The sequence below is a fragment of the Macaca fascicularis genome, chromosome 12 (genome assembly GCF_037993035.2).
Source record: "Macaca fascicularis isolate 582-1 chromosome 12, T2T-MFA8v1.1".
Classification (NCBI taxonomy): domain Eukaryota; kingdom Metazoa; phylum Chordata; class Mammalia; order Primates; family Cercopithecidae; genus Macaca; species Macaca fascicularis.
Genome location: NC_088386.1, coordinates 47,042,943 through 47,062,418, shown reverse-complemented (window position 1 = coordinate 47,062,418; position 19,476 = coordinate 47,042,943). Strand labels below are relative to the sequence as shown.

The following is a 19,476-nucleotide window of genomic DNA, read 5'->3' as shown; positions in this document are numbered from 1 at the left end:
GCTTGCAGTGAGCCAAGATGATGCCACTGCACTCCAGCCTGGGCAACAGAGCAAGACTCCGTCTCAAAAAAAAAAAAAAAAAAAAAAGAGGGAGCGAGAGAGAGAGGGTAACCTACGATGCAGGAATTTTAAGGCACTGAAGAACTCTTACATGGTACAACTTGTAATTAATGAATCAATATTTTAACATGTAAAATCTCTTATCATGTGGCTTTAAAAATGTGTGCGCAAATCTGGAAGAAACAAAGTAGCCCACATTTGGATTACCAATCTCAAACAAGATTGAGATTGAGACCACACAGTCTAACCCCTGACTCCCCTCATGATGAATAACTCTCCATCTTCCTACAAATAGAGAGATGAAGAAAAGTAGGCTGTCCCACACACCCCAGGATATGCCCTCATTTGTATTAACGATTGTCAGTGATGGTCAGGAGTCTGCAATTTGTTTAGAGTGGCACCAGATTAGAATTTGTGCTTGTCTTCTGATCAAGAAGTTCCAAAGCAGTAGTTAACCTGCCCTAGCTGTGCTTTATAGGCACCTGGGGATGTAGATTCCCTGGTCCAACTCTGGAATTTTGACACTAGTAAATCTGTGGTAGGCTCTGGAAATCTATTTTTGTTTGTTTTTAATTTTCACAGATTATCTCTTAATGACCAATCAGGTTGGGGAATCAAGGATTTCAACCCTTTATTGGCAACATATAGTTGTATGTTGTAAAATTACACATGAAAAATATAGTTATCACTAGAGAGTGGTTTGATTAGGAAGCAGGTGTATTCAAATGGTAGAAATCTTTCTTTTCTTTGAAGGGTAGGGATGTGGAAGAATAATTAGCTTTTTAAAAATTACCAAAATTATATGAGCTCTGAATTATCGTGTTGTGTTCATTGAGGGAGCCAGGGAGGCTGACAGTCTTTGGGCTGTGAGAGGCTCACCAGCCTTTTACCTTCTGCTTTTGATACTGCTGATCTTTAATGAAAGCTTCAGCACATGGGCCTATCCCAGTGTAGGATCAAGTCACTTGCTCTGCTCTCCTGGGGCTCTCTCTGGCTGGTTCCTCAAGGCCTAAAATATAGCCAGGCAAGTTAGTTCCTCCCCAGTTCAGATCAGTATTTACAGTTGAATGGTAAATACTGGTGAGATGGTGCTTGTGTTTCCACAAAGTTGCTTCTCGATTTCCAATGGAGAATCTGTATTTATAATTCTTAAACCTCATACCTGGGGGTTAAGGCAAGCAATGTCAGCTGACTCACAAATTTAGGATACTATACAGTAGTCTCCCCTTATCTGAGGGGGATATGTTCTAAGACCTCTAGTGGGTGCCTGAAATTACAGACAATACCCAAACCTATATATACTGTTTTCTCCTATACATATACATCTATGATAAAGCTTAATTTGTAAATTAGCACAGTAAGAGATTAACAATAATAAAATAGAACAATTATAACAATATACTGTAATAAAAGTTATGTAGTTACATGGATGTGGTCTCTCTCTCCCTCAAAATATCTTATTGTAATGTACTCTTATTTTTGATCAAGGTTGACTACAGTTAACTGAAACCGTGGAAAGTGAAACCTCAGATAAGTGGGGACCACTCTACTGAATACTTAATGCCAGTATGGCAGGCCAGGTCTCACAACTGTTTCAGTACTAACTGAGTGGTTAAGTTAGATATTAAAAGCCAGTGTCCCTGTACAAAGGCTGGGATGTAACAAAAGCCCACCAAAAGTTTTGCCTAGGCCTTTCCTGGGCCTTAAAGCATAACAAAATAATGAAGGAATTCTTAACAGGACCCATGTAGAATTAAACAAGTTTTACTGTGGAGTCTAAAAAAACTCCCCAGGCCTCCACAAACAAGTTTATTGAGGGTCTGAAGAAACTCCTCAAACCTCCCTGATTTAGCAGGAGACAATGTAAGAGTAATTACCCCAGCACCTGACCCCATTTAAATTAAGTAAATTTACTGACGCTCCAGAGGAAGGTCTTCAGAACTCAGACCTTAGTTATAAATTAAAAGAAGATGGCCGGGCGCGGTGGCTCACGCCTGTAATCCCAGCACTTTGGGAGGCGGAGGTGGGCGGATCACGAGGTCAGGAGATCGAGACCATTCTGGCTAACACGGTGAAACCCTATCTCTACTAAAAATACAAAAAAATTAGCTGGGCGTGGTGGCGGACACCTGTAGTCCCAGCTACTTGGGAGGCTGAGGCAGGAGAATGGCGTGAACCTGGAAGGCGGAGCTTGCAGTGAGCCAAAATCACGCCACCGCACTACAGCCTGGGCGACTGAGCAAGACTCCCTCTCAAAAAAAAAGAAAAAAAAAATCACTTATGTCTTTAGATGAATGAACACTTACACATAGACATATAGCTTAAAAGGTATATAAGCTCTGAAAAACTTCATAATTTGAGTTTAGCGATAATTTCCAGGACTTCTCCCAGTAACCAGTTACAAAAATAAAAACTCTTGGCCGGGCACAGTGGCTCTCGCCTGTAATCCCAGGACTTTGTGAGACCAAGCAGGGTGGGTCATGAGGTTAGGAGATTGAGACCATCCTGACCAACATGGTGAAACCCCATCTCTACTAAAAATACAAAAATTACCTGGGTGTGGTCATGCACACCTGTAATCCCAGCTATTCAGAAGACTGAGGCAGGAGAATTGCTTGAACCAGGGAGTCAGAGGTTGCAGTGAGCCAAGATTGCACCACTGCACTCCAGCCTGGAGACACAGCGAAACTCCGTCTCAAAACCCAAAACCGAAAACCTCTTTTCCTCCCCAGTTCATCTGCATTTCGTTATTGGGCCACGAGAAATAGCAGCCCAACCCTCAATTCGGTCTGGGAACACCAGGGAGTTAGGTCCCTTTCTCCCAGAATATGTCCAAGTTCCGTGTTCAAATGTGATTACCCCTCTAAGGGATTAGCACCAGCTCTGCAAACCAGTTGAGGTAGCTTTTGCTTAATCTTGGAAAAAATAAAAGAAAAACAATAAAAATAAAAATAAAAGGAGGATTGTTTCTATTCTTTTCCCAGGACAATGAGAACTGTTTTCTTTACACCTACATAGCTAAGGAGTCATCTAGGTGACTTTTTCATGAACAAAACATTTGTTCCTGGTGAACTACCTTTTCTTCCAAAAAATCTTGTCTTTAATTCGCTTCCATTTAGATTAATAAAATCTAGGCCTACATCTCTCATTGGCTGAAACTGTTTCTTTGTTGTCTCTGGCAAGATTACAAATTTCAATACTTATAAATGTAATTCCTATATTAACAACATAAATAGAGACAGGATAGTTTTATCCCCATTATAATAGTGGCTAGTCTCTTTCCTCAGCCCTCAGCCCTATAAACCAAAACTTCCCTGAAAAGTGGGAAAAACTGGAGTTAAGTTAAGCTAGAGAGAGAAGTGAAAGGACATAGCGAGAAGCGATGAAAGAAAAATAAGGCTCTAAAGGCAAAGTGTAAGTGTTCTGCTGCAGAGAATAAAGACGATCAGTTTGGTGGTGGGATTGACTGCCCACTGGTATCTGGAAGAGCAGCCTCTATGGATATGTCTCTCCAGTCAAAGGCTGGGGCAGGACAGGGGAGCTCAAAGAAGAGTGATGTCTGGCTCAGAGTAGTCCTTGGCCAGTCAGCTGGCCTTAGTGGTGCTCCAGGTGTGTCTGTTTGGTAGAGCTGCCAGTCCTGTCAGGCTGCTTTCTGCAGCATCAAGAGCCATATTCTGGAAACGCCTCTGGGCCTGCCTGCCCGCCTGCCCGCCCAGTCCTGCAGCCGGGAGCCCTGACCACACCTGCTCATGGCTCAGTGAACATCTTGTCACCAGCTAAGGCTTTCTAAAGGTCATGTCTTTGACTCTTAACCCTCCAGCTTCTCTCCACCAGCTTGTTGAGCAGTCTGGCTACATAGCTTCATCCAGCCCAGCAAGGACTACTGCCACTGGAGGCATCCCCATCTCCCTCTCTGGGCATTGCTGGCTATGACTTTCCTGTGGACCAGCTAGCAAGGTTCCCCCTCTGCCAGCTTTGCCATGACAATAGGTCCTACTGAACGTGTGGGCTCAGTGTTCCTGGAAAGGAAAAGTATGGTGCTCTTTGACTGAGACGGTTCTTCCTTGCAATGCCCTAACATCCTTGGACAGTTAAGAAAATACAAAGGACTTTCCCTCTGCTGAGCCTGGAAGGGCTATTTTAGGTCCCACTGGCCTACATCCCTGTGGTGTTTACCCTCCTTATTTCTTGGAATCTATTCCCAGAAAAAGTACAAGGAAGATGCTGAGAAGTCCATGTCATATTATGAGACTGTTTTGGACACCCCAGAGATGCAGAGAGTCCGGGAGAACCAAAAGAACTTCAGCCTTGTAAGTTTTTATTAAATGTAAGACACAGCCCACAGGCACCTAGGGGTGCTGAGGAAGATGCCTCTGGATATCCCAGGCCTGCAGTGGGGCTGTTGTGCAGCCCTCTGCTACTCCCATCCTGCCCCAGGAAGTGTGTGCTCAATTCATCTCTGGGCTCACCTTACATCTTAATCCCAAATCACAGCATGAAAGACTCATCTGTTACTTCGTTGGTGGTGTAGGGGAGAAAAAATAGTATCTTTTCCCCACCCATGGCAAGGTTCATGGCTAAAACTCTTGTAACAAAAGACAGATTAACAAGAGACACACATACAATTTATTTAATAAAAGCTTCAGAAATGACGACCCAAAGAAACAGGAAAATGTGTGTATTTTTAAGGATAGAGATGCAGAAGTGTGACTGGACAAAGGGGTATGATCCAATGGTAATGAACAGGTGATTTAGCAAGGCCTGTTTATTCAGATTCTCCTAGTATCTCTGTCTTTGGCTCCTATCCTCTGGGTCTAGGGAGGACCCTTCTGGAAGGAGGGGCGTATTGCCTGCTTTAAACGAAGATCAGATAATTATTATCCGCTTTAGGAAAAAACAGAGAAGGCCGGAAAAACCCTCCTGCTTCTGCTGTTTTTTCAAATGTCAAGGTGCCATATTTTGGGATAGTGTATCCTAAACCCTGTCAGTGGCTTTCTTTATGTGAACTATCACCGCTTTCCATTAGTGGTGACATCTATCTTTTTCAAAGTTAAATCTAAGCAAGAGATACTTAAACAAAAACAAACCCCTAGCTTTATATGTTTTTTAAAATTAGTTTCTCCACAAAATTCTTATCAAATAATTTCCCTTGGGCTACCAGACCATAATTATTGTGGCACAGACTTTTTTTTTTAAAGATACAGGATTTTAATTTCCTTTACATAATATAGGACAAATAAAGAAAATAAAGCAATGTTGAAATCTTAACAAGATATTTACTCTTTCTTCATAGCTCCAATACCAGTGTGACCTTAAAAACAGTAAAGGAAAAATTACAGTTGTTCAAGACACGCCAGAAATACTGCGTGTAAAAGAAAATCAAAAGAATTTCAGCTCGGTATATTTACTATTTATTTTGCATTTAATGCTAACCTGGTCATTTCACTCTCCTCTTTAAAAATATACTAGCCTTATATTGATAGACAATTAACATCTAACCTCCTCAGTAATACTAGCAGTGATTTGCTAAAATCCCCCATACTTTGCTCCAAAATCCTCTCTCCAGAGACCATTTGAAATAACTTTATATCTGCTAACAAAGTAACTTTTATTTTTAAATTTTAAAATCCCAGAATAGTAACATGTGTTGTCTTGCTTCAAGAAGATAGATTTCTTTTTGACATTGTGATTTCTTTTGTTATTTCTCCCCCAAATAACTGATTGACTTTGCATTTCTTTAATGGATTTTGTGTTACATATGGGAGGGTTTTGTTGTTAATCCACATTTCCTGGCTCTTCTCATCCTGTGTTAGTATGGTACCACAATCTTAGAAGAAATCTTAAGATCTGGAAAGTGATCCATGTTGTATATCTGGTCTGAGTCACTGGTACTGACATGGAAATGTCAGGCGCGATGCTCTGGCACTTGCCTGGGAACATCGTTTTCACAGAAGCCATGTGTCCTAGTCTTTCTCCAGGAACTGCTGGGTTTTCCTTTCTTCTGTGTAACACCGTCCTGATTCTCAATGCCCAGGTTTTATATAAAGAGGATGTCTCACCAGGAACGGCTATCGGAAAGACACCTGAGATGATGAGAGTGAAACAAACACAGGACCACATTAGCTCGGTAAAGACACAGAGGATGCACTTGTAATATTTTCTGCCTCCCTTTGATAATTTACAATGACCTATGAATTGCACTCAAAGCCTCTGTCACCAGAAACAGCTTATATTGCTAAAATAGGTGCCTGTGTACCACCACCACACGGTATACACCAGTGGCTAGAGTCATCTCATACTCAGTGCAGTGCCTTGGCGGTTTTCGTGAGGGAGAGATTACATCTGAAAAACGGAGAGGCTTGTGAGAAGGTAGAATCCGGTACAGCCAAAGAACCAATCTTCCTGGATATATGAATGTGAATCTGTTTGTCCTAGTCAAATGACGTGTTGGCCATAAAGACATTGGGATATACAGGAAAGGGCTGCAGTCTAAATAGGGTTCCCCACTCCTGCCCCAAAGAGACAAGAGAGAGACAAAGTGTCCCTGTCCTCGGAATTGTTCTCCTCTTACCCAATATCAGAATGAGTTACCCAATACCAGAATGAGGTCCCATTCACACTAAGTATAAAGCTTGCGTTATTTACATTGTTGATTTTTTTAAATTTGGGGGTTACAAAGAACATGTACATGTTGGGAAGAATAACTGTCCAGCATGTAATAATACCTTTTCCCATTTTTAAATGTGCAGGTGAAGTATAAGGAAGCAATAGGACAAGGAACTCCAATCCCTGACCTGCCTGAAGTGAAACGTGTGAAGGAGACGCAGAAGCACATCAGCTCGGTAGTGGCCATACTCTCAGCTTGCATTTGTGTGACTGGCTATCTCCCAATTGCTACCCTGGTGCTCTCTCATCCTTCTGCTTCCTATTAAGAGCTTCCATGCCTTGGGGATGTTGTGAATTCTCCCTTAGTCTTGATGGGGTCACTACAGGTTGCAAAAGTAGTTAAGAAACCTCTCTTCTCATAATCAAGGAGTAGAAGGGACTTGGCTTTCTTTTCCTACCTGTCACTGACTTGAAGCTCATGGACTTGGCTTCTTAATGATTATGCCATTCGTTTCCAAAGTAAAAGGTTTTGATGGTAGTAATAAGGTTATTGGGATGATCTCAAGTAATTTAACTAAAAGCATATACATATAAACACAGAAGTAGTATAACATACTTTGGTTTTGTGTATATATATAAAACATGTGTGTATGTGTTATGTGTGACACATCATATGAATGATAGGATTCCCAGTGTCCAAAAAGACCCTGGGTAGACATATGAAGTCTCTTCTCCCCTCCCTTTCAAGATTTCTTGTCCTGTATTCTTTGCTCTCTCCATCTTGTAAATGCAGTGGTGCAGGCTGTGATGGACCTACAATGGCGTATCATACATTAAGCCTGTTCTCTCATGGGAATTTCAGGCACCTGTGCAGTTTATTGCGGGGCGGGTGTCCCCAACACCTGAAATATCAGGTTAGCACATTTGTCCTGACCTTTTGTCAAGCAAGCCCTGGCTCTGCACCCCCACCCCTTTTCCCATCCATAGGCAGAGTCTAGGCAGGTGTTGGCTACTAGCAAGAGACTATGTGAAGTTTGGGAAATAGTTTATGGCCAATAAAAGGTGAGGACCTTGGTCTTGGGACTCCCCTCGTCAATGGAGGACTGAGCTCTCATTTGATTTTCTTTAAAAGATACTTGGTATTTCTCTTGCAGGTTGTTCATATTATTTAGATCTCATTCCCTTCTCACTCCCTGCTTATACTCTGGCTTCCTTGTGGTACAAATTTCATTTAGAGTTTTGTGTCCTCTAATATGGGTTGAGAAAGCTAGCCCAGGCTCCTTTGTCACTTTGCATTACAACTTCTTGGTTTTCTTGGTTTGCTTTGTGCTGTTGTCTGTGATCAATTCTGCTGCTTTGTTGGGTGAAGAGTAAAGAAATGCAACTTTGTTACCAAGAAGGTAGATGTTCAAAGGTTCCTAGAAGTTTCCTTGCAAAACAAAGCTATCATGCCTAGCTTGTCACCGATTTTAAGAATTAAAATCTGGGCCGGGCGCGATGGCTCAAGCCTGTAATCCCAGCACTTTGGGAGGCCGAGGCAGGCGGATCATGAGGTCAGGAGATCGAGACCATCCTGGCTAACACGGTGAAACCCCGTCTCTACTAAAAATACAAAAAGAAATTAGCCGGGCGTGGTGGCGGGCGCCTGTAGTCCCAGCTACTCCGGAGGCTGAGGCAGGAGAATGGCGTGAACCCGGGAGGCGGAGCTTGCAGTGAGCCGAGATCGCGCCACTGCACTCCAGTCTGGGCAACAGAGCGAGACTCCGTCTCAAAAAAAAAAAAAAAAAAAAAAAAAAAAGAATTAAAATCTGGGTATGTTGCTCCCCACCCCATGCACTAATACACCAGGGAATCCATCCATTTAAAAGAACCCATTCAGTCCTTTAGGCTGAAAACTTAATGTTAAGAGTTAAGGAGGCTCAGAAAGTGGAGGTTCCTTAATGTTTTCATTAAAATGCATAGTCCTTCGATATTACTACTAAAAAATATGGACTTCTCCCAATTCAGAAAACACTAGTTTACTTGATCCAGCAATTAGCAGTAAAAATTTCAAGTAAAGATGCTCTTCCTGAAAAATAAACCGATTAAACCATCTCATATCCAGGGACGAGGCTCCTACAGATTAGGAGCCAGCGAGGAACATTCATTAGAACATATAAAACAAACAGAGAATTCTCGATAAGCCTGAAGGAATAGAGTATCCTGTGATTAGAAAAGTTTAAACCAAGCAATCTATTCATTAAGTACAAGTCTACTGCAGGCCTACTATATTTAAGGCACCAATGCTAGATGCAGCAAAATGGTTGGATTTTTCTCATTGGTAAATTTATTATTATTTAATGCATTTTAGGCATGCACTAAGTGGTTATAGAAAATGCGTAATTTAGTGCCCAGTTTTCAAGATAGTAAATTTTTTTACTACTTTGGAAAAGACAACATAAATATTTATGGAATTTTTCCCCCTGTTCCTTGAATGTTTTTGAGAGCTAGATTGTTTTTATGAGTTTCCCCCAAATAGCCCACATGTAGCTGCTATCTAAAGGATTTACGGTCATTTTACCTTTCCGGGTATTCTAATTATTTTCTACAGGTTATGTACAAAGAAAACTTGGGAACAGGCATTCCAACCACTGTGACTCCAGAGATTGAGAGAGTCAAACGCAATCAAGAGAACTTTAGCTCGGTATTTACAAATATATCATATACAATATAAATTATTTCCCACAAAAAATTTACCACAATAACCATCTTTTTTAAAGAAAGTAACATCTTAACAATTCTGTGTGTTTCTGTGCGTGTTGTGTATTATTACCTGACCAAAACCACATTAATACAAAATGACTCACATTTCCGATTATACTTTAACATTTTCAGTGACTTGACTAGATTTGAAATACTGTAAGTACAATTAACAAGATTTCTCAGCTTTATACTTATATCCTATAACTTAATGCTTTCCATTGTACTTTTTCATTTCCACAATTAGCACTGTAGAGTTTACCATTAAAACTGAAAAAAGTAAAAACATTATCCTTACTAAATATTACTTACTAAAAAACTGTCTCCTCACATATAACCCCTTCCCCCACTTCTTCCCTTCCTTACTCTCTGTGCTTGTTTTAAATGTCCTCTGGGTACTTTCTTGTATCTCACAGGTTTTGTACAAAGAAAATTTGGGGAAAGGAATCCCAACAGCTATCACTCCAGAGATGGAGAGAGTCAAACGCAATCAAGAGAACTTTAGCTCGGTATTTCTTAGGGGGCCAAAAAAAAAAAAAAAAAAAATCCCGTAATTTTATTTAAAATAATAACACCTTACAAATGTAAAATTACTAAATTCATATAATGAAAATAATAATACCAAATATTACCTCAGTTTTCAACCTGAATCTAATTTAGTATTTAGTTCTGGTGTGAAACTTTAACTGTGTTTTCTCTAAAACATAGATATTTATCACTTTCTTTAAAAACCTGTAATACTCTGTTTGCTTCCTCCATTCCTCCTTTAATAACAGTAGGTGTTTCTAACTGGTGTGACACAAGTCAAAAGTAAAATCTAACACCCTTTCAAAAGGACAATGTAAATTAGAATTTTATTTGTATTTATTGTGGCTGTTTGAGGTATTCTTTGTGTTTGCAGCTTAAGTTTTTTTTTTTCGATGTTTAGATGTTTGTTTATTTTCCATAAGTTTTGGGGGTACAGGTGGTTGGTTACATAAGTTCTTTAGTGGTGATCTGTGAGATTTTGGTGCACCATATCTGTAGTCTTTTATCCCTTGCCCCCTCCCACTCTTTCCTGTAGGTCCCCAAAGTCCATTGTATCATTCTTAGGCCTTTGCGTCCTCATAGCTTAGCTCCCACATATCAGTGAGAATATACATTGTTTGGTTTTCCATTCCTGAGTTACTTCACTTACAATAGTCTCTAATCTCATTGGAGGTCACTGTGTTTGCAGTTTTTCTTAAAAGAATGTCATTCTTAAATATTTTCATTCAAAGACAACATAGCAATTCACAGTAAATATAATTTACTTGTCTTGGCTATTTTTTGTATGCTATGTAAGATACAAATAATTTTTCCTTTGGAAAACTTTCAGTATCATTGAAAGCTAGTATTATTTAGCTTTCAACATTTATTCTTTATTTTGTTCCCCCAAACCTACTTCTTTTTCTCTCTCGTCTTTCTTTGGTTCCCTAATTTAATGTTACCAACAACGCATGAATATTAATTTCAACTAGTTTGAACGCTATTTGATACTCCTGTCTTTGAGAGAAGCCCTACATAAGTCAAGCCACTCCTGCCGGCAGCCTGGCAGCTGTGTTTTTAACTGATGTCTTTTACAGACAGACATCCTGTGTGTGACTAAATGTCCAAAGGGGATCTATAGTTACTCTATTTTTAAAAGTTATTGAGGTACTTCATCATAAAAACAACAATAAAAATACTTTTAGGCTGTTTTTTTAGGTTAAGTCTACCTAAAAGATGGGTCCAGGTTGATTCATTTGTTGGTTTTGTGCACACAGATATTATACAAAGAGAACTTGAGCAAGGGGACTCCCCTACCTGTCACTCCTGAGATGGAGCGAGTCAAACTCAATCAAGAAAACTTTAGCTCGGTATTTGGGAGAAAGCTCTTTAACTCCTTATTAAAAAATAATAATTTCTATAAAACAGAACATCTCACTGTTCATCCCTTTATAATAATCAATTTAACAAAATCTTTTTTTGTAAATCATATCAACTGAATCCTTCTGTTTTCCAGATCTCCTACTCACCATTTGATTCTAACATTTTATACTTTCTATAATAGTCCCTTAAAACTTTTTCTTTCCTTCTCTTTTCACCTTTATGTTATTGTTGGGACTGTTGAAGTTAATTGATTTCTAGAAAAGAAAAACCAAACAGTAAAGCTCTTATTTACTTGAAACTCTTTTTATCTGATGTTTCTGGGTTAGAAATGCAAGAAAAGATACTGGACTTGAAGCCACATGTAGAAATGGTGGCTCTTTGGTGGGAACAGGGATCTTCTTAACATAGACCCTATTCAGATAAACAGTAGCACCAAGAAAGAAAATTGCTCCATATTGAAACGAAAAGAAATCTTATTTTGGGCCAGGCGTGGTGGCTCACATCTGTCATCTCAGCACTTTGGGAGGCTGAGGCAGGCGGATCGCTTGAGCCCAGGAGGTCGAGACCAGCCTAGGGAACATGGTGAAGTTCCATCTCCGCTAAAAATAGAAAAAATTAGCCAAGCATGGTGGCAAGTGCCTGTAGTCCTTGCTACTTGGGAGGCTGAGGTGGGAGGATCGTCTGAGCCCTGGGAAGTCAAGGTTGCAGTGAGCCGTGATTGGGCCACTGTACTCCAGCCTAGGCAACAGGAGTGAGACCCTGTCTCAAAAAAAAAAAAAAAAAAAAAGGAAAAAGAAAAAGAAAAATCTTATTTTGATACTTATGTAAAACAAGCCATTTCATGAATAGAAATCCAGGCCTTCTGATTTTTTTTAAATATACAAATCAGATCATGAGCTTACATTTAATGTTATTTTCTCTTTTATTAATATTGTTGCTGAAAAGCTCTAACACACAAATTGTTATTTGTGTATTATATAATACACAACTCTGAAACTTCTATATCAAGACCTTAGGTTCACTTATACCTGTGATGGAGAATCAAATGTCATTAGGAAAATTTAGATGGATTTTTTTCTGGGGAGCTGGAATTAATCCAAAATATTTTTAATTGTCAGTTTTAATATATTCTAAAAGTTTGATTCTTTGACATAATTAGATCAGTAACTTTCTTTGGTCCCACTGTCTTTTTGTTCTGTTTTTAATTACTATTCACTAACAATACTTCAATTTGGTTAAATTTTCAATGTTAAGTTAATACGTCTTTTGGAATGTTATATTCATTGTTTTCCCTGTGGGCTATTATTATTATTATTCCTTTTATTGAAAGGCTTGCAACAATTTTCAAAATCATTTTCTAATTATTTTCTTCTATACTAGAGTAAGTATATTATTGTTTGTATCTATTTGAAACCTTAATGATCCTGATGATCCTGTACTTTTTTTAAAGTAACCATTTGTGTTAATTTTTACACAGATTGCATTTAGGCAGAATTGCCCAGTGGTGCATAAGCCTATTAGATACTGTGGAAAATAGACAACGCCATATATTGACTTTTAGACTTGACAACTCTACAACTTGAACGTAATGACAAAGACCAAATTGCCATATTGCATAGATTTGGCCTGTTAAGACAAACACTTTTTGTAGAGAAAATAAATATTTGCTAATCTAACTTAAACATTTTTCTATTGTACACTGAGTATTTTAGTGGTCTTAGGAAGTTATTTGTATTTTTTTCCTTAATTCCTGGCACAGGAAATACTTATATTCAAGTTGCAAAAAAAAGATGAATACCAAAATACACTGATATTTCACTAAGGAAATACAAAACATGTTCTCACCCAGATCTGTGCCTGAACAGAGAGGCTGACTTGTTGAATTTGTCTTTTCTGTCTATAATGTCTATAGTTTTATACCAGGTTCCCCACAAGGTAGATGAAAGGGCTGTTTTGACTGCTCTTGTTTTTTCTGGATGCTTTCTTGTGTCATACAGGTGTTGTATAAAGAAAACGTTGGAAAAGGGATTCCAATCCCCATCACTCCAGAGATGGAGAGAGTCAAACACAATCAAGAAAACTTTAGTTCGGTATTTAAAAATAAAAAATCCCTTTAACTATTTAAAAAGTTTTAAAAAGATTAATGGCTAGATTTTAAAAATCTAATCAACTCATCCCAATAAAAAATTTGACCCCTCTTTTTCCCAACTTAATGCTGCCATTTCCTATGAATCAGTTTTCCCCATTTTGGCAAAACATTAATATAATCATTTAACTTAATTAAAAAAAAAGTGTTCAGTATTATATTCCTGCTTTTACAAATGTAACATTCTGTGTCTAAGCATCCACATTTATACCGCTTTAGCAAATTTGATCTGAACCTAAAGCTTAAACAAATGTATTTTGCAAAGATCCGACTATTAGCCTCGTTTCTTATTCTAACCTTTTCTATCTCTACTGTTATTTGTACAGATATTTTGAAGTTTCTTTTTAGCACCTTATCATTGCTGTCCATTTGCCTTAAACATTGTTGTTCTCAATATGTTCACCCAACTAAAAATTAAATACTTTGACTTCTTTTGAAAGTGAACAAAAGAAGAGTTGTGTGGATGTGTCGCCATATATACAATGTTTGTAAAACCCAAATATCCTTATGACTTATTAATAGCATTTTCAAATCAAAAATAACTTCCTTGGTTTTATTTCCGTCTCTTGCTTGTTTCTATTTTTTTCCCTCCTTTGTAACAAGCTGGGAAAGACTAATTGCTGTCTTTCATGGTTGCTCAGTGCTGCAGAGATTAGTTCAAACAATGAAAATAACAAACTTTCTTTTCCTATTTCTTAGTTTTTGCTGCTTTTTCCTGCATTCCTTTGCTTTTGAAGATGTCTTTAGGCTCAAACAGTTTGAGTCTAAAAGCTTCTGGTATTTATCTTCCTCTAACTCACTCTCTTCCTCCCTCCCTTCCCAGTCCTAACTGCTCCAAAGCAGGGAGAAATGGACTGATTGCTCTTTTTGTTCTGGATGCTTTCTCATCATACAGGTGCTATACAAAGAAAACCTGGGGACAGGAATTCCAATCCCCATCACTCCTGAGATGCAGAGAGTCAAACACAATCAAGAAAACCTTAGCTCGGTATTTTGGAAAGAAAGGGGAAAAAATGCCACTTAACTTCAGAATTAAACTGATCTTTACGTTTATTTTTGTTTTAAACCCAATTTCCCTACCTTTGCTTCTAATATATCTTATATTACAAAAGGATATACTTTCCCATTTCTATAATACAGTTAATGTCAATTTTTTACTTCATCTGATATTTACAAACATGTTTTAAAAATAATGAATGTTTCCATTTGTGTGGATAACAACACCGAGATCTAACAGTCTCAAATCCTCACCGTACTCACAAAAATGAAAAAAAAATTAACATGGATAACTCTGACAGCCTTTTCCCAGCAGCTGAGGTCCCTGCTTCTCTAGAGGATGCAGATTCCCCCATCCCAACAATGGCTTCCACTAAAGTAGTTGGTAGCATTTTGTCAGCATATAACTTCTGGTTCCTTGGATGACTCTTTTTTTCCTCACCCTTAAAATGTCCCAAGAAATGAAATGTTACTCATGGTTGTTTTTTCTGGATGCTTTCTCATCGCACAGGTGTTATACAAAGAAAACATGGGCAAGGGAACCCCTTTACCTGTCACTCCTGAGATGGAGAGAGTCAAACACAATCAAGAAAATATTAGCTCGGTACTTTGGCAAGAAAAGAAAAAAAACTACTTATTTAATGATTTTGAAAACTTTCATGATTTAAAATAATACATATTAACCCTACTTTTTAAAGACAACTTAAATTTTGTGAATTTCTTCAGCAAATTTATCCTTTTTTCCTTTGGGCTACTTCTAGCCTAACACCATTCCCATTTCTAAAATACAGTTAATTTCAACTTTTTATTTCATCTGATATTTTCAATCATTTTTTTTAAAATAACGAGTTTTTCCGTTTGTGTGAATAACACCACCGAGTTCTAACAGTCTCAAATCCTCATGTGATTGTTTGGGAGGCACAGTACTCACAAAAATGAAAAAAAAAAAAAAATAACATGGGTAACTCTGACAGCCTTTTCCCAGCAGCTGAGGTCCCTGCTTCTGTAGAGGGTGCAGATTCCCCGTCCCAACAATGGCTTCCACTAAAGTAGTCGGTGGCATTTTGTTAACATATAACTTCTGGCTCCTTGGACACTGTTTTTTTTCTTAACAAGGAAGTTGACCTTACCCTTAAAATGTCCCAAGAAATGAAATGTTACTCATGGTTGTTTTTTCTGGATGCTTTCTCATCGCACAGGTGTTATACAAAGAAAACATGGGCAAGGGAACCCCTTTACCTGTCACTCCCGAGATGGAGAGAGTCAAACACAATCAAGAAAATATTAGCTCGGTACTTTGGCAAGAAAAGAAAGAAAACTACTTACCGATTTTAAAAACTACTTTCATGATTTAAAATAATACATATTAATCCTACCTTTTAAAGACAACTTAAATTTTGTGTATTTCTTTAGCAAATTTATCCTTTTTTTCCTTTGGGCTACTTCTAGCCTAACACCATTTCCATAATACAGTTAATTTTGATTTTTTATTTCATCTGATATCTTCAATCATTTTTTTAAAATAACGAGTTTTTCTGTTTGTGTGAATAATAACACTGAGTTCTAACAGTCTCAAATCCTCATGTGATTGTTTGGGAGGCACCGTACTCACAAAAATGAAAAAAAAAAAAATAATAACATGGATAACTCTGACAGCCTTTTCCCAGTAGCTGAGGTCCCTGCTTCTGTAGAGGGCGCAGATTCCCCGTCCCAACAATGGCTTCCACTAAAGTAGTCGGTGGCATTTTGTCAGCATATAACTTCTGGCTCCTTGGACACTGTTTTTTTTCTTAACAAGGAAGTTGACCTTACCCTTAAAACCTCTCAACAAATGAAATGTTACTCATGGTTGTTTTTTCTGGATGCTTTCTCATCGCACAGGTGTTATACAAAGAAAACATGGGCAAGGGAACCCCTTTGCCTGTCACTCCGGAGATGGAGAGAGTCAAACACAATCAAGAAAATATTAGCTCGGTACTTTGGCAAGAAAAGAAAGAAAACTACTTACCGATTTTAAAAACTACTTTCATGATTTAAAATAATACATATTAATCCTACCTTTTAAAGACAACTTAAATTTTGTGTATTTCTTTAGCAAATTTATCCTTTTTTCCTTTGGGCTACTTCTAGCCTAACCCCATAATAACAAGGTTGCTTTAATCCATAAAGTTCTAATATCAAGAAGTAACAGATTTTCCAATAAAATATCCTTTTGCTTCTCTCTCCCCAAACTTACTCTCTATCCACTATCCCCAAGGTCTCTTTGTTTTAGATATGCTTGAAACGTAGGATGGGTATGTGTGGGGTGGTAGAGTAGGTCCAACGGGGCTCTTTCTTGAATATGATTTTGTTGTGTTTTTGTGTCAATGACATCAGGTTCTAATTTACCCTGTCAGATTTGAACAAAGAGACCTTGGGAAAAACAATCCCTGATCCCCTCCTTTACGAATAATGATACAAATTATGATCCAATAGTAGTTTTGGCAATTATCAATTTACTTAAAAATGAAAGAGTCACCAGAATGGCTTTTTGTTTTACCAATTTTCGTTTTTTGTTGTTGTTCTTTAGTTTTACTGTAGTCTTTAACTGCAGACTTTAGAAAACCATTTCCTGTAAGCTTGTGCTCTATGACATATATGGTTGTAAATTACCCAGGGATCGAGGTTTGCATGGGGACTTCAGCTTTCAGTGGCAAATAACCTGTGGTCTCTACATTGCCACTGTCTGTAGGTTTCTCCAGTACTTGAGTGCAGTGCTTCTAAAACATTAGCACGCATCAGAATAACCTGGAGGGTTTGTGAAGCCAGATTGCTGGGTCCTGCTCTAGTTTCTCATTCTGTAGTTCTGTTATAGAGGGGGCCAGAGAATTTGCATTTTTAACAAGTTCTCAATACTGACCTTGCTGTCCAAGGACCCCACTTTGAGAACCACTATTTCAACAGAATTCTTCCTCTTGAATGTCACTTCCTAAATCTCCCATGTTTCCAAGAATGACACTGAGGGGGAGATACCGAGGTTGAGGATTTACCAGGATGTGTTGTATGTTTCTCATTTTCTGTTGATTTACCATGACAGTGATATAAGAGCCAAAAACCTTATTCCTTAATAAGGTCTGTTTTAGAGATGTTGTATGAAACTAAAGTAAGAGGCAGGGTATAGACGATAGCAAAGAAAAAGGGGGTAGGGGAAACCCTTTGCTTTGTCTGAGGGCCTACAGTTTTACTGATATGTCTATGAGAGTTTAAGTGTTGCAAAACAGTCCAGTAGAAAAACAGCTGCTGTGGGCCCGGTGCGGTGGCTCACGCCTGTAATCCCAGCACTTTGGGAGGCCGCGGTGGGAGGATCACAAGGTCAGGAGTTCAAGACCAGTATGACCAACATGGTGAAACCCCGTCTCTACTAAAAAATACAAACATTAGCCGGGCATGGTGGTACACGTCTGTAATCCCAGCTACTCAGGAGGCTGAGGCAGGAGAATTGCTTGAACCCGGGAAGCGTAGGTTGCAGTGAGCAGACATCGTGCCACTGCACTCCAGCCTGGGTGACAGAGCGAGACTCTGTCTAAAATAAAACAAAACAGCTGACATTAGGAGCAGCATCAACCTTCTCAGTGTGATTGCAGTTCATGCCTGTAACTCCTGTTTAGATCATCTCTCAGGGGCTTGACATTCAGAGACTAGTGGTTAAATGATGGTGGTTTCGCATCCTTTTGAGGAACACCACAGGTCTCTCTTGCAGTCCTCAAGGGTTTCAGGGCAGGGGCCTATCCTGGAAACATTGTGTCTTGCTGTAACAACACTTAACTTCCTTGGGAAACATACTGCTTTCCATCTAACCTAATTGCCCAAATAGTTTGGGGCCCTAAAGATAATCAAAAGTTATCTGTACCATTTCCTTTTTTGGTAACTAACTCTTTTTCTTTTTGGCTTTTTGGATCCATTGGATTCACATAGGTTTTGTACAAAGAAAATGTGGGGAAAGCCACCCCAACCCCTGTCACTCCTGAGATGCAGAGAGTCAAACGCAATCAAGAAAACATTAGCTCGGTATTGTCTTGAGAAACAAAAGTGCTTTTAATTTTGCAAAATAACTCCTGCAGTTTGGCCTGCTCCTAACCCTGTCCCAGGTTAAAAACAAACAAAATGCCAGTTACATTTGCATCTGCTCTAAATATCACACTACATTTACTGTAGCCATTAACTATTTTTAAGCTTTCTTCTTGAGAGGTGTTCTCACTAATAGTAATAGATTAAACATAGCGTTTCCCCCCAACTTGCAATATAATTAATAGTAATTATTACCTCGTAGTGACTTTCGGGCACAACTTTGTATCTCACAGGTGTTATACAAAGAGAACCTGGGGAAAGCAACCCCCACACCTTTTACTCCTGAGCTGGAAAGAGTGAAACGCAATCAAGAAAACTTTAGCTCGGTATTTTAGAAAGGAAAAATAAATCCTTAAAATTTTAACAGCCCTGGCACACATGGTTATACCACTAATTTATCTTACGGTTTTTCCAAAACTTTTGTGTATCTTTAAAAATTCTTCCTTGTCCACTTAAACAACAAACCAACCCCACGAGGTCACAGTGATTTTACTTAACTTTTGCTTCCTACCATAACATTTTAATGGCTTTACCTTCAGTGTGATATAACTGAGCCATAACACCAGCTAAATGATTTTCAGACCTGGTTTTCTGCTGTCTGATGCCTGGATGCTCTTTTGGCTTCCCTAGGTATTGTACAAAGAGAACATGAGAAAAGCAACTCCGACACCTGTTACTCCAGAGATGGAGAGAGCTAAGCGCAACCAAGAAAACATTAGCTCGGTATTTTCTAGGACTAAAAAGAAATAGTGCAACAACTTGGAAAATAACATTTTAACATCATAAAAACGCGTTTCTCATTCAACTGAAAAACACACTAAAATGTTAAAAGAGAAAAATGCAACATCTTGGAAAGTAACGTTTTTAACACCATAAAAATTTGCACTTATTCAACTGAAAATTTACACTAAAATTGACATTAACTGTGCTTT

General features: G+C 38.6%; 1 protein-coding gene across 50 annotated transcripts in view; it reads left to right on the top strand.

Annotated features, from left to right (window-relative positions):
- The window catches only part of NEB (nebulin), a 225,713-nt gene that overhangs the window by 198,899 nt on the left and 7,338 nt on the right, over positions 1 to 19,476 (top strand). For 5 of the 50 annotated variants that reach the window (XM_005573144.5, XM_045367036.3, XM_005573143.5 and 2 more), the window contains 15 exons: positions 4,266 to 4,370; positions 5,354 to 5,458; positions 6,095 to 6,187; positions 6,810 to 6,902; positions 9,257 to 9,349; positions 9,822 to 9,914; positions 11,190 to 11,282; positions 13,293 to 13,385; positions 14,337 to 14,429; positions 14,949 to 15,041; positions 15,637 to 15,729; positions 16,319 to 16,411; positions 18,392 to 18,484; positions 18,778 to 18,870; positions 19,175 to 19,267. In XM_005573144.5, the coding sequence (XP_005573201.3) occupies positions 4,266 to 4,370; positions 5,354 to 5,458; positions 6,095 to 6,187; positions 6,810 to 6,902; positions 9,257 to 9,349; positions 9,822 to 9,914; positions 11,190 to 11,282; positions 13,293 to 13,385; positions 14,337 to 14,429; positions 14,949 to 15,041; positions 15,637 to 15,729; positions 16,319 to 16,411; positions 18,392 to 18,484; positions 18,778 to 18,870; positions 19,175 to 19,267 (1,419 nt within the window). The remainder of the gene's footprint in view (positions 1 to 4,265; positions 4,371 to 5,353; positions 5,459 to 6,094; positions 6,188 to 6,809; positions 6,903 to 9,256; positions 9,350 to 9,821; positions 9,915 to 11,189; positions 11,283 to 13,292; positions 13,386 to 14,336; positions 14,430 to 14,948; positions 15,042 to 15,636; positions 15,730 to 16,318; positions 16,412 to 18,391; positions 18,485 to 18,777; positions 18,871 to 19,174; positions 19,268 to 19,476) is intronic. The other 45 variants (XM_074009090.1, XM_045367038.3, XM_074009089.1 and 42 more) reach the window with 36 other exon arrangements.